Source organism: Gouania willdenowi, chromosome 6 (assembly GCF_900634775.1).
Source record: "Gouania willdenowi chromosome 6, fGouWil2.1, whole genome shotgun sequence".
NCBI classification, from domain to species: Eukaryota; Metazoa; Chordata; class Actinopteri; order Blenniiformes; family Gobiesocidae; genus Gouania; species Gouania willdenowi.
This window is the reverse complement of record NC_041049.1, coordinates 8,260,531-8,280,628: the sequence shown is the minus strand read 5'-3', so window position 1 is coordinate 8,280,628 and position 20,098 is coordinate 8,260,531. Positions and strand designations below refer to the sequence as shown.

The 20,098-nt window shown below is 39.8% G+C and overlaps 1 protein-coding gene across 1 annotated transcript; it reads left to right on the top strand.

Annotated features, from left to right (window-relative positions):
• Positions 1-10,498: 10,498 nt before the first annotated feature.
• On the top strand, positions 10,499-19,840 carry btg1 (B-cell translocation gene 1, anti-proliferative). Its single transcript, XM_028448456.1, has 2 exons — positions 10,499-10,945; positions 15,649-19,840. Exons 1-2 carry the CDS (start codon positions 10,801-10,803, stop codon positions 16,038-16,040), a joined length of 537 nt encoding a protein of 178 aa, XP_028304257.1. The 5' UTR covers positions 10,499-10,800; the 3' UTR covers positions 16,041-19,840.
• Positions 19,841-20,098: the final 258 nt, after the last annotated feature.

Here is a 20,098-nt window from a genome sequence, read left to right as displayed (position 1 = left end):
TTGGTCCCAAACTGTGGGATGAGCTGCCTCTGTACATTCAACAGGCTGACTCCCTTCCTGTTTTTAAATCACACTTTAAAGGTGCAGTCTGCAACTTTTATAAAAGTGACTTTTTGTCATATTTACTAAAGCTGTCACTATGTAAAGACAGCTTTACATCAAACAAGTAGTAAGTGTGAAAAAAACAGGCTCATTGAGCCCCGCCCCCTGCTACTCCTGCAGCCTTTGGCAGATTGCCAGAATGCACCGCGACCGAGCAAAAACAACCAATCAGAGCCAGGATTGTGTTTGATGAATTGTCTGACAGCTGTTGCTCACAGGCCCCGCCCCTTTCCTGGGGCTGTAGCGCCGTCTTTTTTGCAGTGTATTGTCTGGAGGAGTAGAAAAATTGGTGACTTTTCTGCTTGAAAGGTAATTACTGCTGCTTGATTTACATTATGTTTGATTTGTAATTGCTACACTAGAACCCTGTGGTGCATGTGTTGTTCATGTGAGTGGAGCAGTCTCCGTGTGGGCTGCTGTAAGTGACACTGTGTTTCTGCTGCTGAGGTGTGTGCACATTGAGAAAGAGAAGCACTACAGTAATATGCTTTTAACAGAGCATGTTATATTACTGTGATGTTGCTGTCTGGCTACAGTTAACTTGTTAGCTCCTCTGAGGGAGGGACTTTGGAAAGTTTGGAGGCAGGGCAAGAGAGCAGCGGGGAGGGAGGGGGAGAGAGGGATCTGAAAGTCGCGGACTGCACCTTTAAGACACGCATGTTCTTTTTGGCATTTAACCAGTGTTGAAGGTGATTTTTACTGTTCCAATTGTATTTTGTGATGCCACAATACTGTTGTATTTATAATTGTATTTTTATTGCCCTGTTGTACAGCACTTTGGTCAACTGATTTTTTTTTAATAGTGCCTTATAAATAAATTGGATTTTGCAAATAAGTGGAAAAAAAATCAGTATTTAGTGCAGTGAATAGATTCATTTCTATAGTTTTGATCATTTCCAGTCATCTCTCGCCTGGGGTGGGACCAAGACTGACACTTTATTTGTTCATTTTCCTCTCTAGTACCCCCTGGAGTGCCATCGGGTACCCCCATTTGAGAAACACTGCTCTGAACCAATCCTCTTGGTTCCAATCTGTACAGTTCATTATGAAGTCACAGAGCTACAGAGCTCCATGTGTGAAACAGACAAAGACTGTTTACAAAGGTTGGAAATGAAACTTGATTGAGAGAATAATTATGTGGATTGGGTAAATAAAGAGCAGTAGGAATGTAGGAGAGGAATATAAGTTACAAGTCAGCAACTGGAGTGAAAAAAAAAAATGTTCCAGAAGCCGTTGGTGAAGTCTCTGCGTCGTTAATGTGGGGGAGTCAAGGCCGAGGCAGATCCCACACAGAAACAGTGGTGGAAAGGATGTGGTGAGGGAAGCCAGTGAAGCTTCCTGCTTGAACGAGCGTCAGTAGAGAGAGCGAGAGAGAGAGAGCGAGAGAGCGAGATCACATCATGGAAAGTCTGTGGTTTGAGTTTAAGTCCCATCCTTATGACCCAAGATCACAGTGGGAGGGACGAGGAGAGTTTTCCGGACTTGTTTTTCTGAAAGGTGATTGCTCCATTCCAGCCCCACCCAGACTCTGATGATGACATCACTCTGCTCCGACTCATACGTTTGCACTCTTGGATCAATTTTTTTACAAGCGGCTCTCAATGAGTTTTACTGGTAGACTTTGGTTACGTGTTTAGTGATAAGCACATCACTGAACATGTGTGCTGTGTTACTACTAGGATATAAAGAGTTGGCAGACCCCAACAGAACATATAAATGTTAAGCTACCACCGTGCTGCACGTCAGAGTCCTATGAGGTGTTGCGACATAATTTGTGACCTGATGAAATGGTGATTTTGGTTGCGTTGGTGGCGACACAAGCAGCTGCTAGCTTCAGTGGCTAACGGAGGCTAATGGCCAAAGTTTGACAAGTAAACATGGACTTTAGTCATCGGAATTACTGAAACTACCATGTTTTTTTTTAGGCACTAATACAATTTTTCCTTGGCCCTATTGAAGTTGTCCTTGATTGAATAAAATGAACAGAGATAAAAATAAAAGACAATAATGAAGAAGAGTCCAAGTGTGTTATTCCACATTGTTTTTCCAGAGTTTTCCATTTTTGAACATTGAAAAAGGGAAAGACAGAGAAAAAAGAAAAGAAAAGGGGGAGAGGGGTTTGTCACCTCATTGTCCTTTTACCACATGAGACAAACACCCACACTCATTTTTTGTACACCCTTTTTTTCAAAATATTAGCACGCATGTTAGAAATTTAGTCAATTATAATCTGATCTTACAGCTTTTACATATGCTTTCCATTTGGACCAAAGCTTGTAAAATGTGTCCTTTTGCACCCTGAGTGTGAAACTACCATTTTGTTGTCACACGATTTACCACAACACCCATTACGAGTTTTAAGCCGTATCACAATCAGTCACTAGCGTGCCGCTGATGGTGGTTCCACCAAAGTGACCAAAACTACCATGTAGTCAAATCACAGCTGATTTTTAGCTTGAAGCCGGTGTCACGTACAGAGTTTACCTCCGTACTGAGATTATAACCCTAACCCTAACCCAATAAACAAATAAAACACACGTCAGTTCACTTTGAAAACAAAAATAAACAAAAACAAAAAAATTTTTAGCAAAAATTCATTTTCCGGTAGTGCGCATGTGCTTATAAGCTCATATACAATCTCAGTACAGTGCGAACTCAGTACATGACACCGGTCCGAGGACGATTTTACATTCTTCTCGCAATGCATCATGGGGCGGTTGAGTAAGACTAGTGTGCTTACGTCAGAAATGTCCCGATATAGTATACATCTGGGTATTTCTCGTGTACTCAATCTTTTCATACTATAACGTGAATGCACTAGATACTAATTTTGATGTCAAACTTAGTATGAGTAGTATGTTAGTATGTGATTTCGAACACAGCCATTGTATCAACATATTGGGGAGCATGTCTGAGGAAATGGCGTCTTGAGTAAACTCTCGATGGCTATAAAAGGACTTTTAAAGAAAATAACCCATCAAAACCTCTAGTATTATATATTATCTTTTGATAGCGCTCACAGATAAAATCTACTTAAAGGTACTCTATTTTTTGTTCTTGTGACTGCTTGTCTTTGGCCTTCAAGTTGCATGGTTAGCTTTAGCGTTAACGTTCAATATCCAGACATTATTAGCTCAAATGGCAGAGGATTATTTCTGAATGTGAACATGGACCATCAAGAGTCTTGTTTTGTCTCACGTCTGGGAGGAAACACCTAATGTTTACTTAACTGTCGTTTGACCTAAAGATGTGGGTACCATTGTTAGTCTTTGTGTGTGTGTGTCTACCCTCATGGACACCCAGGTGTGTATACATAAACACTGTTAGTGGAAGGAAAGCATGTTTGGAAAATTTGTGCTCATTCCACCAAGATCTCAGTCTACATTCCCCACCTGACATTCTTTCCTGCACTGTAGTTCACGTGTGGTTTCAAGATAAAAGCCTCCATTCATTACACCAAGGACCCAGCATAACGACAGGATACCCCACCCTTGTCTGGCAACATGCAGGACCATATTTTACCCTGTGCTGGTGGCCCACGCTTTCAAAACATCCAGTCAGTGTCAGACTGGTTGTTGCCCAGGTGTATCATAGCAGCGAGGTTTCTAGAATATCAGACGACCAGAAAGTTCGGGATTTTCCACCTCTAATTACCTTTCGCTCACCTACTTTATTGCGTATGTTTCACTTTATGATGTTTGTTTTTCATCTCTCTGGCTGGGATACAAAGTTCACCCACACACTATTCCCTAATAAGGCACTTGGCTGTTTACAGATGTTTGTCTGATCCAGACCAACCAGTTGCCACACAGCTACTGTTCCAGTCGTCAATGGTTTAAGCTCATTTCCTTTGCTGTGGACTGCAGTCGTGTTTTTGTCAGTCAGCTGATTATTGTGGTCAGGATCATGAGTTTCTTCAAGTTACTCTGGATTTCTAATTGAAAGTAACGGTCCGGAAAATCCAAAATAAAACATTCTCAGTACTTCTTGCCTACGAATTCCCACACTGTATCTTTAAGAATGTTTGTAAGTGTTTTCCCAGATGTTCATTAAGTTAATGACCACTGCTTCTCCCCAATGTGTGTTTTTCTCCAAAGAAAAGGACAACTTTCACACTTTTTGTCATTAATTCAACAGAAAAAAAAAAAATACAACACAAGCTAATTCATTTAGATAGTATTTAGCTTTCTTTACACCAGGGGTGTTAAACTCATTTTAGTTCAGGGGCCAAATACAGACCAGTTTGATCTCAAATGGACCACAGATTTTAGGCAGGAAAAATAGCAATTTCAACATTAAGGACCAACAATATCCAAGCATTAAGTGACCTTAAACATAAGTTAACTTACATTTCCTTGATACTATGAACAATTGTTATTTCATTAAGCAGGATATTTTGAAGACATTGGCAGTATTTTGAAAAAAAAAATACATTTTGTATATATTTTTTTATTAATTTGAGATAAAAAAAAAAAAAAACGACTGCCATAATGTGATAAGCATAATAAATGTGTAAATGTGTATCTATTATGTATTTGGAGGGCTTGAGATATCTACAGCTGAATTATTTTTTAAATTTACACAATGATTCATGTTTTTTCTGTCATTGTTACGTTTTCCTGCAGGCTAAATTACAGTAGATACTTTAAAGTAGTGGTTCTCAAACTTTTCAGTCCACAACCCTCAAAATAAAAGCCAACAGACTGAGGACCCCCGCTGTACCTGAAGGTGGTTGAACACAAACATGAACATTGAAGAACAGTCATGTGGAGACAGGGTCATCTATAAGGGGGGATAAAGGGGAGAGATTTTTGGGGTCCATCCATAAAGTCAGCATCATGATGGTCCATTGTTCTATGAATCTGTGATAAACCACATTTATTTATTTATCTGAATAATATCCACTGTTATCCAGGAAGTTTATTATTATTTGGGCCATAGAATATAGTCATTATAGATGTAAATCCTTGTTTTAATCAGAGATAAAATGTGTTAAAAGAAACCAAAAATGGTGGAAAAGATGGAGGAATAGGATTTTAAAAACCAAAGAGATTGGTTAAAAATTGCAAATTTGAGTGGCCAAAAATGGACAGAAAAAGTGGTAAAAAAAAAGGGTACAAAGTGTCAATATTGGAACAATTAGTTTAAACTGGCAAATAATGGGCATGGCAACTCGGGAATGTGGTTAAATTAGCAAAAAAATAAGCATGAATTATGGTGAGAGTAGGTTAAAAGTGGCAATAATGGGTAAACATATGACATTAGGATGGAAAAGTTGTGGAAAGGGTTTATAGGTGCTGAAAATGTCTTGAAAATGAAAAGAATGTGCAGAAAAGGCATTGAAATTTGATGGAGAAGTGGCAGGAATGGGAGTAATGTAGCAAAAATGCATTAAAAGGAGCAAAAATATGGCAAGAAAAAGTGATGAAAATAGGTTAAAATATGGCAAGTTTGGTGTAATTGTAGAAAAAGGGTAAAAATTAAGCAAAAATGGGCTTCAATTGTTCCCAAAAATATTCCTAATTTCTTGAAGGCATCTGGCGACCCATCCCTGTGTCTCGCAACCCCAAATGGGGTTCTGACCCCAAGATTGAGAACCCGTGCCCAGGATTTGGCCCTGGGCCTTGAGTTTGACACACTAACCATATTCATAATCACAAACTGCTTTAAATAAATAAAGACATCTGTTATGGAAGATTAACTTTTTCACATGAACTAACTATAAAGGCTTTCATGAACACACGGAAACTGCACAGTGTGTAGCAAAACATGAAAGTATTCGGTTGTGTGTGTGGGTGAAACCATGATTAAATATGTCTCTAGCTGATGACGTGGTAACTCTCACTTGTATCAACTTGTGTGTAATTTCAGATGTTCCCTATGCACAATGTGTTTGTTACCATGACTCACGTTCCCTATAAGAAAGACTTTAACACATTTGTTTAGGTGAATTGATTCAAAATGCCACATGCTGTTAAACTGAAAATGAATGAGTAAAGACTGAATCTGAGTCTTTGCTGTTTCTTCCAAAGAGGCAGAGTTTACAGCATGAAACAATTTAACCCAACAAACCCAGCGAGACATTTCAACCTCCATCTCATTACATTATGGGTGAAATGCTCCTGTGTGGACGAAAATAGCTGCACAAAGTAAAGGAAACTGTTTTGCAGTCAAGCAGAAGTTTTCTGAGGACACTTTGGCTCCGTCCACATGGGAATGAATGTTTTTGAGGTTCTTTATAGTTTCAGTCTATTTGTTCAAACAGATATAATGTGTGCTTACTTTCTGGGTTTCAGAGTGGGAAAGTTTAAAAGTGTAGGTTTTTACCACATGGTACAGATGGATCACAGCATTCTTTAAAGCTGATATTTGGAGTTTCTGAGAAATCTATGTTCATGTATGATTATTTTGAAATGTGAAAAAATACCTAACTAGTATTTTACTATGGTCTACTGCCGGTGGCCAATCATATACATTAATGTAATGTATATAAGACCCTCCTTCGTCCTATAGACCCTTATACAAATGGAAACAATCGCCGACTGCACCCAGCCAATAGGCTTCGACTTTGTGTTTTTAAGACTGTCAATCAAAGTGAATGCGGAACTGTGCACCGAAACAAGGCCGCGCATCACAACAGCAAACAGGTAAATATGATTTTGGCTCTTACCTGACCCATAGACCTATATCAATGCGACCCGATGAGATCTCGTTATGTTTTTGCGATGCACGTGCAGAAAAGTAGAGGCGTGGCTTCTGGTAGATTGCAGAGTCAGGGGGAGGAAGTGAAGCTGTTGAGGGCGGGACATCAAGGCGTCCTCTCAGGAACTCCGGATATCAGCTTTAAGGGAAACAAGGACATAACATGACCCAAGTGCATGCTAAATGACCAATGAAGCCAGATAGAATGGATGATTGCCTGTCCCAAAGCTAGGGAAATTATTTAAATGACCCCAAAAAAGCTGCCTGAAAAAGAAAAAAACATCAATCGGTTTATATTTTAACGATTAAACTCAAGAAATATTACAATAATAGGTAGGGTAGGTAATTTTCTCCGGATACACTTTTTAAGTTTTTGGTTGAAATTTTCTTTATGTCCTGACAGAAATTAAGATTTTATGTGCTCTGAAAAAGGAACGAATATCTGTAGCAGCTGTAAACCTGTAATAACTTTGACCAATGAAAAAAGACGGTTCGTTTTTTTTTTTTAAACCAATCACATCCCCCTGTCTTCCTGCTCAATCTCGACCCCTTGCGTGCACAAGCTCACACTCAAAGCACGTCATTGGTGACAGAGTTAAAACTGAGTTTTTAGTCACGTTTTTTCACATATATAATGATAAAGTTTTGTGTTAATGAGACAATACAAGCAATTTTTGAAGCAAAACAAATAATGTAATTTATCATAAAGCTGTTGTTTTAGGCAAGGTAAGACAAATGTATTTGTATAGAGCATTTCATACACAAGGCGACTCGATGTGCTTTACGTGATCAAAAAGTACAATAGAAAACATTCAACAGCCCCTCCGACCACCACTCACCAATGTGGGTGAAATGCCTTGCCCAAGGACACAATGACAGATACCACTGGAGCGACTGTCCCCCACTGTGGCACCTGGAATTCTCAGTGGTCTCTCACCCAACTATTAACCAATTTATGCCATTATTTTTAGTTTTACATAAATGACCACTTCTGAAACATTTCATAGGAAATCATAATGTTCCTATTTTGCTGGCCGCTAACTACTTGTAACTAATATTTTTACAATTTAACAATCATGTCTATTTCTTTTATATATGGAAAACTGTCTTTTTGTTTTTTTGTTTTTTTTAAACATCCCAATCCAAACACCAAATCCTATATAGATTACTTAACCACATTTGTAACAACACTTTCTGTGAAGATAAATGATGGTTAATTTAAAGGGTGGGTATTGTGTAAAAATCACTTTTTAAAGCTTTATATCATGTTAACGTGTCATTCACACCTGAAAAACATACCTGCGGTGTTGCTCAGAGTGATTCACGTATTTTTGAGTAATCTTTGAATCATAATCTCCCTCTCAGTCATACGCCATAGAGAAAAAGAGTGTCTTTATGCTTTACGTTTTATGTGCGATATGTCAATGGTCACAGCTAGTGTTCACCTAATTTTCCTCGAAAAATAGAATTCGAGAGCACATGTCGCTGTGTTATTTTACATATCTCGAGTCCTTGAGTGTGGTCCTGGTGTGTTTGTTTGCATCGAGATTGCAGAGCTGAGAAGGTCATCATGACTGATTATGACAAACAACAGCTGTAGCAACCTGTATTTTTCCACTGATTTTAGACTGAACAAACTAAACTGTTACCTCCTGTGTCTAACATGGTCACCCAAGATCACCCCCACCCCAAGTAATTGAGACTGTTCCTGTTATATGAACACACACCTTCAGGCCATCTGAGCACACAATGACAAACACAAAAAAAGAAAGAAAGCAGCATAAGACAAGAGCAGGGAGGTGATAACTGGACTACAGTCATGTAAACACACGTCTCTATCAGCCTGACCCTGGCTCACACACACACAGTTGTCGTTGTGTTCTGACCTGAAAACACTGCAATAAAATCCATCCTGGGAACAAATGCTTCAATAAAGACGGTATGTATGGTAATAAAACTGATTGAGTTAAATATGTAGTGAACTCCAAAGTTAAGGATACATCTAGAACAGTCATAGGGGATAAAAACAAGATACAAAGAACAAATCCATTAAAGGACTTGATTAAGGAAAATATTGGACATGTTTAATGGAATAAAACAATAAATAAGAACAAGAAGATTACTATATTTTTAGACAGGGAAATTATCTCAGTATTTATCTGTGTAGCACCCAGGTTGCATTCAGGGGTAAAAGGTATTGCTCATAGGCCCATTTAAATGTGGCTAAGTTAAAGGTTCTGTCTTTTTACCCAAGATTTATGTCTGTTGTGATGTTAAACAAACTAAATTGGATTCTAAATAAAAACTGTTTGCACTTACAAAGTGTTTTTTTTATTGACAGAATTGAAAAACAAAAAACCCCCCAAAAAACATTACATAACAAAAGCACTCAGAGCACAAAACTCAGCCAAGCACCAAATGTCCTATTAGTCAGATATTGGCAGTTATCTGGATCAGTGATCCTGATCATGGTGCCATGATCATTCACACTTTAAAGGCCTGGAAGAAATGTATTTCTCCATTAATAACGACACAGTAGGTCCAGATGTTTGGACACCCTCATTTTATTTGAACAACAGTGATGAAATGTGCAATCCAGATGAAACCTGGTGTGGTAAATATGGAACCAAACTGTACCCGAGTCAAATTTCATGAAGATCAGTTAATTTAACAAGTGAGATATTCATTTAACACATTTTTATTCAAATTTTTGCCAACGATGGGAGATACACAAGTGTTTTTTTTATTCTTGAAACTGATCCAGAATCAGTATCCAGATCCTCTCCAAATTTGTCTTCCATAGTCTAATGTTTATCTTTGGTTAAAATTTTGTCAGAATCTGTTATGTACTTAAGTTAGGACGTAATCCTGCTAACAGACAAACAAACAAACAAGCACCAGTGAAAATAATACCTTGGAGGAGGTAAAAATTAAAACTTATGATTTGGAAATGTTTTTGCAAGCTTATTGGTGAGCCACTTAAATTAAAATAAATGAAACTGTCTCTTTTTGCATTTCTGTATTTCTAAAAATACATGTTAATACAAACAGAAATGTTAAAACATGTTTATAAATGATAATAACAATAATAATAATAATAAATCAATTTTACAAGACAGAAAGAAAGAAAGAAAGAAAGAAAGAAAGAAAGAAAGAGAAAAGGGTTAAGGAATAATAATAATAATAATAATAATAATAATAATAATAATATCTTCAATTTGTAAAGCACATTACATTTAGTAATTGCAAAGTGCTACAGAGACAAGAGCAGAACACAAAATCAGCAGATAAAAGCAATAATAAAACCTACAGCGAATAAAATCAATAAAACATAATTTAGCAGAAAGCTTTTGTAAAAATATAGGCTTTAAGCCTTGTTTAAAAACATTAACATTAAACATAAGTAAAAGCAAGTTTGAGCAGGTGGGTTTTGAGGAGTGTTTATACGGGGCTAAAATCTATGAAAATATGTTTTCAACGAAACAGCGCCAACATGAGTTGTTTTGTTTTCACGGTGTATGTCCGACAGCCATTGAATGCCGCACGATTTCACGCCGTGTGGCTGTTTATTTTCAGAGCTGTAACGTCACCGCAACCCTCCTCCTATATGTGGCTCGTCGGTCCGCAGCTCAGCCTGTGATTGGTTGCGGGGACTGAGCCCAGAGGAGGGGCGGGGCCTTATATAAGCTGCGATCCGCTGTGTGGGAGCCCCACTCTGGAGAAGGACAGTGACGTGACAGGGTTGGGAGCCTATCATAACCAACCCCCCCTCCACCACCTTCAGTTATTTACAAACAACAGGCGTCTGTACTCAACACTGAACGCCCACAGCTACGGACTGTGCCCGTAAGAAGCAACACTCCCCTTCTACCTCGCCGTGATAAATGCCAAAAGACACGACAGGAGCGCCATCATCAGATAAGGACCTCAGCTCACAGAGAAACACCAACACGTAGAGCATAAAGGACCGCGACGTCGCTACTGCTGCCTTCCTCAATGCATACCCTTTGTGCCCGGGGAACCATGAAGCCAGAGATCAACGCCGCCGTCGGATTTCTGTCGAGATTTCTGCGGGTGAAAGGACACGTAAACGACCGACAGGTCCAAACGTTCAACCAAAGCTTACAGGACATTCTGGCAGGTAAGCAAAACCCGGAAAATATCCCATTTTTAAGCACACGAGACGTACATGTAATCCTATCATGTGACAACACACACTAAATACATGAAATCAGTGTTTGTTTGTTTTGTTGTTTTTTTTAAGTTGAAAGCAGCTTTTTCTGAGGAAGCCGTTCTTTGTTCTCGACGCTGCTTCCATCACGCAGTTGTTTACGTACGAGGGAAAAGCAGAAGAAAAAAACCCAATAAATACATAAATACAAACACACAACAAACTAAACACTGAGCGATTAATCGACGATTAAAAACAGAAACATATACATATAAAAGTATTTACTCCTAGTGTGTGGTGGGGGTGGGGATGTGAAGCTTTGGCTCAACAAGGAAGTGCGTCGGTCGAGGACACAGCATAACAGCCCCCAGTGAGACGCAATAATTACGTAATGCTTTACACCAAATAGATTATTAATGAAACTCTGTCCGTGGACAGAACAGTTTACAACCATTTTCCAACTAAAAGCCAGTAATTGTTTACACTGTATCTAATTTAATGCATATAATGACCAGGGACTTTACCAATATATCATCAAATGTGTCGTGATTTAACCATTTTGAAGCACTTAGAGAAATGTACACTGACTATATTGATGACGACACAGGTTTTACCTGTTGTTTTTCCTGGGCTATACATTCCAGTGGTGAGGCCCTATAGCTGCCATACATCTGTTTCCTTCCAGTTCAGTTATACTGGGGCTGACCTACATTTTCTACAAGGGGCTGCACTCAGAACTCTGTTGGATTAGATGTTGGTCCTGCTTTGTGATGATCAAAACGTGAAAGTGAAAGATAAAAAACAAGTATTTTCCTTTTTTTTGTTTTAAAAAATAAATAAAATAAAATATTTAATCAGATTTTAATGATAAGTATAAAAGATCGAATATGTCTAATGTGCAGTTTTGCAAATTCATAATCTGTGTGTTAAAGTCGAAATGCTGCTGTTTGCTTTGTGTTGTGATTAGAAATGTGTCTTATGGCTTATGGTGTTTGTAAACAGACTAAAGTTGGGACTGTTTGGGTTGGGTGGGGGATGGGAGGACTTGGGACAATAACTGTAGTAGTTACTAAGAAAAAAAGGTGGTGGGGGGGCAATACTGTTAGTTCTGCATTGATTTTTAAAAATAAAACACATTACATGTTTTGTTTTATTGTTCTATCTTAAAGCTAATTTGAAGGCGTGTGTGTAAACAACGTGTACGTGCACTACCCTACGGGACTGGCTCCAACAAAGCCAGGCCTGCCTCGTTCATTTTTGATCAACACAGCCACTCATTATTGTCTGATCCCCCACACCCACCCACCGCTACCTACCCCCAGTACGTGCAGAGTAAAGTGTGGAACCCAACACCAGTGGCTCCAGCTGCTACCACCATATTTATGTTAATATATCTATATATAGTTTCAGCTTTTCCTCTATGTGGTTCAAAGTGGGTGATTCTTTGGATTTAATGGTCACATTGGCCACATTTACGTGAGAGCGTTACATTTCAACTTAAATACAGAATAAAAGTTAAATCTGCTTTAAACTGACCTTCAAAAAACTTAATTCTGAATGAAAATGTGGGGAAGAAATAAGAATTACAGTACTTGAGAAAATAGTGGACATTTTTAAAGTAATAAAACAATAGATCCCAAGTTGCTTTGATAAATGTACTGCTCATAGGCCCATAGAAATGGTGGCTAAGTTATAACATTAAACTAACTTAATTGGATTCTAAATAAAAACTGTTTTCAAATAGATTAGAAAAACTTGATTAATCCCTAATGAGGAAACTTATTTGTCACCAAGTTGCACGGTTTACACACACAGTCCACAACATGACGTTAAAATTGCATACAAAAAAACAGACATAGCAACAATTCACAACTGTTCATTAAAATAACTTACATAGTAGATTTAATTCCCCTTTAATTCAGAATAAAAGTTAAATCCTCTTTAAACTGACCTTGTAAACAATTATTCAGAATGAAAATGTAATTCTGAATTAAACTTAGTTCCGAATTATTAACCTGTTTTTCATGTAAACCACAATTTGGAATGACTATTTCATGAAGCAGAACACTTTAATTCTGAATGTTAATAATTAAAAACCATCATGTAACCGTGGCCATTGTCATGTTTGGTTAAAGACTTGGTACTCTTCCACTCTCCGACTCCTCCTCCTCTATAGTCTGCCCTGGTTTTAAGAATAGGCCGCGCTGAGCCGATCGTTTCCCAGCTGCTGCAGGGTTTGAAGGTTGCTGCCTTTGTGGCACGACAGCAGCCTTAAAGCTCATCCTTTAGCTCTTTCATCAGTGCCAGCCCCTGAGTCCTCCATTAGCCCTGAAGGACTCGCTCAGTCCGTGGCTGTTGTTATTCAGTTGATGCATACAGGTGGCCTCCAGCCTATTTCCCATCACCCGTTTTTCCCGGAGCCACAATACATTCACCCCCCAGGGGAAACTCAACGTAGAGTAGCTAAGTTTTGTTTAAGTCTCGGAACCATAGGGGAGTTCATTTCGGCATGAAGAACAATGACGGTAGAAAAGAAAGGGATTTTTGTCCTGAATCTCGAGTTAGATTCAGTTTCACAGTTGAGTCACAGTTGAGTCACAAGTCTTCATAAACTTCCTCAAATGTTGAGAGGAGAAAGAAAGAAAAATAGGCCCCTTTCCCTTTAAGAGGCGGAGCTATGCATCCCAGATGGCTGCCTCTGTGGGCACTATTGGTGTTTTTTGTTCAGCCAGTCACGGGAGACTTTGTGACACTGAAGAAGGCCAGGGGAGGGCTCGACCAATCCAGTGGGAGTGTTTTTGTCACGTAGGCCCAGACTGCTGCTGCTGCTTATCAGGCCTTTAACTGATTAGACATGTTTTTCTCTCTTTTTCTTCTGCTACTGCACACAAAGGCCCCCTTTGATTGGAGGAAATACAACAATGTTAACATGTGCAACGTTTGTTGTTTTTTATATTTTGTCTTGTTTTGGGGAAAAAATCCCTTTATCATTATTTCAGTTCTTTTAAATGATTCATCACTGACTATTTACCTTGGCCTATAACTATCAACCCATAGAGATTTACGCAAAAAATCAAGGCATTTAAAACCTCATTTTTACATTGTAATGGCAACCATGAAGTGTCTCAGATGGCTTACTGGAATACATGCTGAAATGGTTTAATAAAGTCAACTATTCATATTCAAATTTTTTATAAACTGGGATGGTTACATATGCTGAAATCATGCAATATTACGCCACAAGAGTGAAATTAACAACACTGCTAGCCCCATAGCAACCCATTTAAAGGGGATGAAAAATTAACAATGAAATGTGTGATATGGTCCCAAAACCTTTAATTACAGCCAACTGGCAAATCACCTTCACATTTTGCACAAAATGTCACGTAGCCGTGTGATTGTAGTTGCTTCTGTCGGAACGTGTCACCAGGTGAAATGGTCACCAGTTCAACTAAAACACCAACAGCTAAGCTTGTATTTGCACCATAAATGCATTTGTCATAAACAATTTTTTTTATCACAACACGACAGCACACTTCAGATGAAGCTCTGCATTCATTTTCAATCACAGGATAACACGATCACCAGCCAAACCATCACGCATAGCGATAGACTTTGAACAGGATGAGCGGAATAAGCCTTTTCACACTCTGGAACTGCGCATGCGCGACTTGGGGGTGGGGGGGGGTCATCGGTCGAGAGGGATAAAAACGTAAAGAAGCTCGTTCACTGTTGATATTTCCAACCTAACAACGTTTTTAATGTTATTCCAGAGATTTTAAGTGTTTTAATAGTGTTTATATTATTCATATTACACATTCGGACTCGAGGAGGCCCCAGGATTTCCCGCTGGTGCAACTTTCGGCCGATCCGAGCACTTTTAAAAACCGATGGGAGCAGTTCTGCAGCAGTATGGAAGCAAAGGCCGTTTTCTCGCTTCCACACAGGTGACCCCTGGTTGACGAAAACACAGACGACCTGGGTCTCCAGCGGGCGGAATTGGACTCTACCCGGGAATGTCCTCCTCTGCTTCCTTCTCCTGTATTTTCTCTATTTACCTTTATTGTTGGTAGTTTTTATTTTAACTTTTGTACTTGTTTTAACAAGTGTAAAGTGTTTTTGAAAGTGCTTATAATATATTATTGATAGTAAAGTGAGATTTCAGAGTGTGAAAAGGACAGTTTGAGTTCTCACATTGACCTTTGACCTCATGCGTGAGAACTGAACCAGAGCGAGAGCGTGAAAAGGCTTATTGTTTATCTATTCCAATTTATTTATAAAGAAACATTTAACGACAAAGCTCGACCAATGTGTTGCACAATAAAAACCTAAAACCCAGATATAAACCGATGTCAAATACCAGCTGTAAAATAAAAATTCTAATAGTAACAAGACATATTATATCTTGTCTTGTTATTGTTATATATTTGTCCATTTGTCACACATTTGGTCACCCATTTCCAAGTGAAAATTACTTTGTAAATGAAGAGAGAGAAAAGCTAAGGTCAGATTGCTTTTTTTGTATCAGAACGGGAATTCTGTGTTTTTGGAAAATTGGGTCCCGACATGCTTTTGGTGTCTCATATTTCAGCTCTTGTTTAACATTTATTTTGCAGAAATTTCAAGTTCAATCCTAGAAAATCTATTAATTTCTTCCTTGTGTGTTTCTGCAGAGCAATACAAGCACCACTGGTTCCCAGACAGACCCTGCAAAGGCTCGGGCTACCGCTGCATCCGTATTAACCACAAGATGGACCCACTGGTGGGTCAGGCGGGCCAGCGCATTGGTTTGACCATTCAGCAACTCTACCTGCTGCTCCCCAGCGAGCTCACGCTCTGGGTGGACCCGTTCGAAGTGTCCTACCGCATCGGCGAGGACGGCTCTATCTGTGTCCTGTACGAGTCTCAGCCCGGCCCAGTAGGACTACCAGCGATGACCAGCAGCTCCACTTCAGGCTCGGGGAACCCCATGGTGGACAGTCACATCAGCTGCAAGGAGGAGATGATGGTGTTGGGCAGAACCAGTCCCTCCAAAGCCTACAACATGATGACTGTGTCTAGTTAGACTGTAACGCCACCCTTATGTTTTCTCACGGTCACATCTGGCCCGTTTAGCTCGTGTGACCGGATCAGGGTGAGCCTTTTTAAAGCTAAGAAAATAAAATGAATAGTGAAAGAAGATAAAAAAAAGATTAAAAAGCAGAGGATGTGGCCTATCGTCCAGGTGATGGAAACCTTGTAGGTTTGATATTTTTGACCCACTCTCCCCATTATCATCCGTTCTGTTCGTCATTGGATCAGTTGGGCACTCCGTTTTTTGGGAGACGCTTTGTGGAAATGGAACTGTTGGGGCAGCTAAAATAACCAACCAACCAGGAACCCCTATTGAAGACTGGCTCCGCCTTCCCCACCTCAACCAACAACAAAGGTGATCAGCTCTGAGGGGGCTCTCGGCATTGACTTTTGCACTTTTCTTACCTGTGGTTACCATGGGTACACGCCGAATACACAACTGCAAAAACACAATAAAAGTTGTCAGGATTTTCGTTCCAGCATTTAACCGAATACGGTTTGGTTTTTTTTTCCAATTCTGCTGGTTCTCCAGTAAAGAGGAAGATGATGTTTAAACTGTGAGGATTTCAATCCAAGCTTAAGGTAAATAAAAACCCAATCAGAGTGTCTCTATTTTCTGAAAATTTCCCCTTTTTGGACCACAGGGAATATATATCGTCTTTATCGAGTTTGTTCCACAGTCGTAACGTCTCTTCCTCTCATCCTGAGTTTAAAAACCATCATCTCAAGCTTTTTCGGCCTGTATGTGAGTGTAAGTGGAATGTGTCCCGACACACTGGTACCTATGGATATCAGTGTGTCCCATTGCACTGTTTTACCATCCCATCACTCACATGTGTAGCTTTCAGTGGGAGTACGCTGGGGGAGGGTCCATCAGCCATCTACGCCCCCCTTTGTTATTGAATGTTGTTGAAATTCACAATCAAAGTTCCTGTGTTGTTGATTTTTTTGCCCCCCTCTTTTCCTCTTACACTTTGTCATCTCCTGCATTACCAAAACTCAAAGTGTTGCAAACAGGGGAGGGGCGCTATTTACCCAAATCTTTTTGGTCTTGTGGCCCAGTTAGAGGTGACATTAAATGCACTTTGACGTGAGATTGTGTGGGGGTGTGTATACGTGGAGAAAATTGTCTACATTCTATCCATTCGAATGTCGTTTCCTTCACGTTTTCACAGCCCCGAGTCATATTTGTAACCCTTCATTCGTTCAAACAACAACGTGAGACAGAAGTGTTGTTCCACATTGGGAGTGCACGTGTCTGGATTTAAAGTCTTTCGAGCACTGTATTTGTGAACATTTCAGACCATTTTTTGTGATTTTAAAAGAGGATAAACGTATTCTCGGTGGTATGCAAGACACATTTTGTCATTCGTTTTTATGGCACTTTTGACTCTGGCACGTTGCAGAGCTCACCTGACACCCCCACTCCACCCACACACACACACACACACACACACACACACACACACACACACACACACACACACACACACACACACACACACACAACCAACCGTACCACAGACACACACACAACCAACCGTACCACAGACACACACACAACCAACCGTACCACAGACACACAGTGATGACTGAGATTAGGCCAGAAGGAGGTCTGGAGCACCAACTGTTCAGAAATTTTGGTTTCAACTATTAAAAAAAAGGAAACATCAATGAATCTGGGAGTATTGGACACTCCGTTGTCATTAATTGTGATCCGTATCAAGTTTCATGTAGCCCTAAGTTCGGCTTTAGCCAAAAGCAAGCCAGGACGCTGTTAGATGACCCCCTGTTGATGCAGGTAGACTTAATGTGACATATCATCATCCATCACAGTTGGAGTCCTGGTAAGGGAGGCAGGGATGGTGGGAGGGGTAATGTTGTGAGAGAGTGGGGGGTGTCAGGGCCAGACTCTTTTCGTCCAGGGCAGCTAAAATCCCTCCAACCCCCTCTCCTCGACTTATTCAACAACACCCCCCACTAACCCTGACCAGAACCCTGAACCCTCCCTCGGCTGTGATGGACAACCAGCACACGCACTTGGCGTGCCCAGGCTGCACTTCGGGGGCAAGTGAGAGACTAGTAGAAGAAAAACCTGGATCTAAGATCAGAAAATGAGGGTACTAGGCTTTGCTTTCAGTTTTCATCTCACTGGATTGCGCTGCACTTAATTACTGAGTTTTTAGTAGCAACTTTGTTTACATGCATATGACAGGATGTTACGGTTCTCCAATGTGCCCCCCCACTTCACTGTTCCGGTGCTGGGGTTGAGCGGTTAGAACAGCGTGACGGAACAGATGCTGGTGCAGGCGACGGGTGTTGCTCAGGCCTTCAGCCGCTGGCCAAATCTGTTCCAACAGGCTGGTTGTCCGCTCATCACCAGACCTTTGGGCGTTTAAGCTCCCATAAGCTTGAGAGGATCATGGGTAATATAGCTATAGCCTTTGACGCACTGCAGCCCCATCATCTCCCCCCTCCACCCCCTGCTCTCTGCTGATACTCCCTTCAGCAATCTGTGAAAAGCAGTGATTCCATGTTGGCCGGACTAAAAGGAGCCTGCTGGGACGGGAGCCCAAAGCTTGGCTTTCCTTGGTGGACTTCATTTTTTATTTTAAAAAGTCTAGTGTAGCTTTCAATGTCACGCCACAAATTGAGATTGGTCTGTATTTCGGGCACGTGGCGATCTTTTCGTCTCACACTGGCTGATTTTTCTCACTTTTCCACAACCTCAACCATCTCCTGTTCATCATTTATCAGAGGGATTATATTTCTGATTTCTGGTGTCTTCACTCACATTTTATCAGTAAAGCTTCAAAAGTTTACTCCCCAAAAAAGTAATCGTAAAATTCCCTCAACACCTTCTTAACTTGTGCTCCCGCCACCGAAACATCGACGATACCAACTTTTTAAATGGCATCAGTCGAGGGGCGCTTGTAGGCTACAGAGTTTAACGAGAGCGCTTTGAGTAGCCAGGGGTAAAATAGCACATAAATGCACTAAATGTCAAGTTGAAGTTGTGTGATATTTTTTTGAGACACGAGGAGTCTCTCCTGGAATGTATTGCCAAACTCAGGCCTCGAACATTCAATAAATACGCTTATGGAAAAAGTTGTGCATGTTAAGACATGAAACAGGAAGGGAACAGCAGTTTTGTTATTGATATTGTCATTGATTAGTTGAATTATTGCCACTTTCACATTTGAGGTGTTTTGCATATTGTAGAATGTATTGTAACTGTACAACAAATGGTAGAGTACATAACATTACACATGGGAAGTGCCAATAATTGCTATCATGGTGGTTTTTTTTTTTTTTTGGTTTTTTTAGATGTTTTCCTTTTTTGTACTTCATCTTTTAACATGAATGACGGTTTCGTAAGTGAAGCCATTTTTTTGACGGGAGTGTTGGCAAGGACCAAAGTTGTTTTGGTATAAAAGAAAAATATGAGTTTCCATGATCCTGTACTCGTAGACGTATCCTTTGTTTTTTTTGTCTTTCTTTATTTTCTTTTCAGTTGTTCTCTTTTTTTTTTTTTTATTTACATACAAAACCAGAAAATAGACTAAAAAAAAATCTGAGCTTACCCAAGAAAAAAGCTGTATCTTGTGATCTCATGTCAGTACATCTTTATCGTGTTCAGTTTCTTTTCCTTGGGTATGTTGTGATGAACTGCTGTAAATTTGTACAGTTCATGTAAATTGATTGTGCGGAAGTTGTACAGATTTCTATATTTTGGAAGAAAAGTTTTTTTTTTTTCTCTGTAATAAAAGATTTCCTATCTTGGCATCATAATTCCTGTGAGACGTGTCATCTTTAAATCAGCTTTGATTAATGACGGGCTTGGTTTCTGTGGTAAACTCAATGAATTAGATCTCACTGCTTAAGGGGGAGAGTTTAAGGTAATCGCAGCTCGACATGTCAAGACATTGTACCTGTAGAATCTCAAGTGCTTGCTTTGGAATTCGACCTACAAACCTAAAAGAACGAGTTGGCAAAACAAGCAAAGAGAAGCAATCTTTACGCACCATGTTTTTACTCAAATTTGACATT

What these genes read in the sequence shown, in the direction of transcription:
- btg1 (XM_028448456.1), top strand. Translation starts at nt 10,801, where the DNA reads ATGCATACCCTTTGTGCCCGGGGAACCATGAAGCCAGAGATCAACGCC. An exon ending in CTTACAGGACATTCTGGCAG is followed by an intron (nt 10,946 to 15,648) that starts GTAAGCAAAACC and finishes GTGTTTCTGCAG; the next exon opens with AGCAATACAAGCACCACTGG.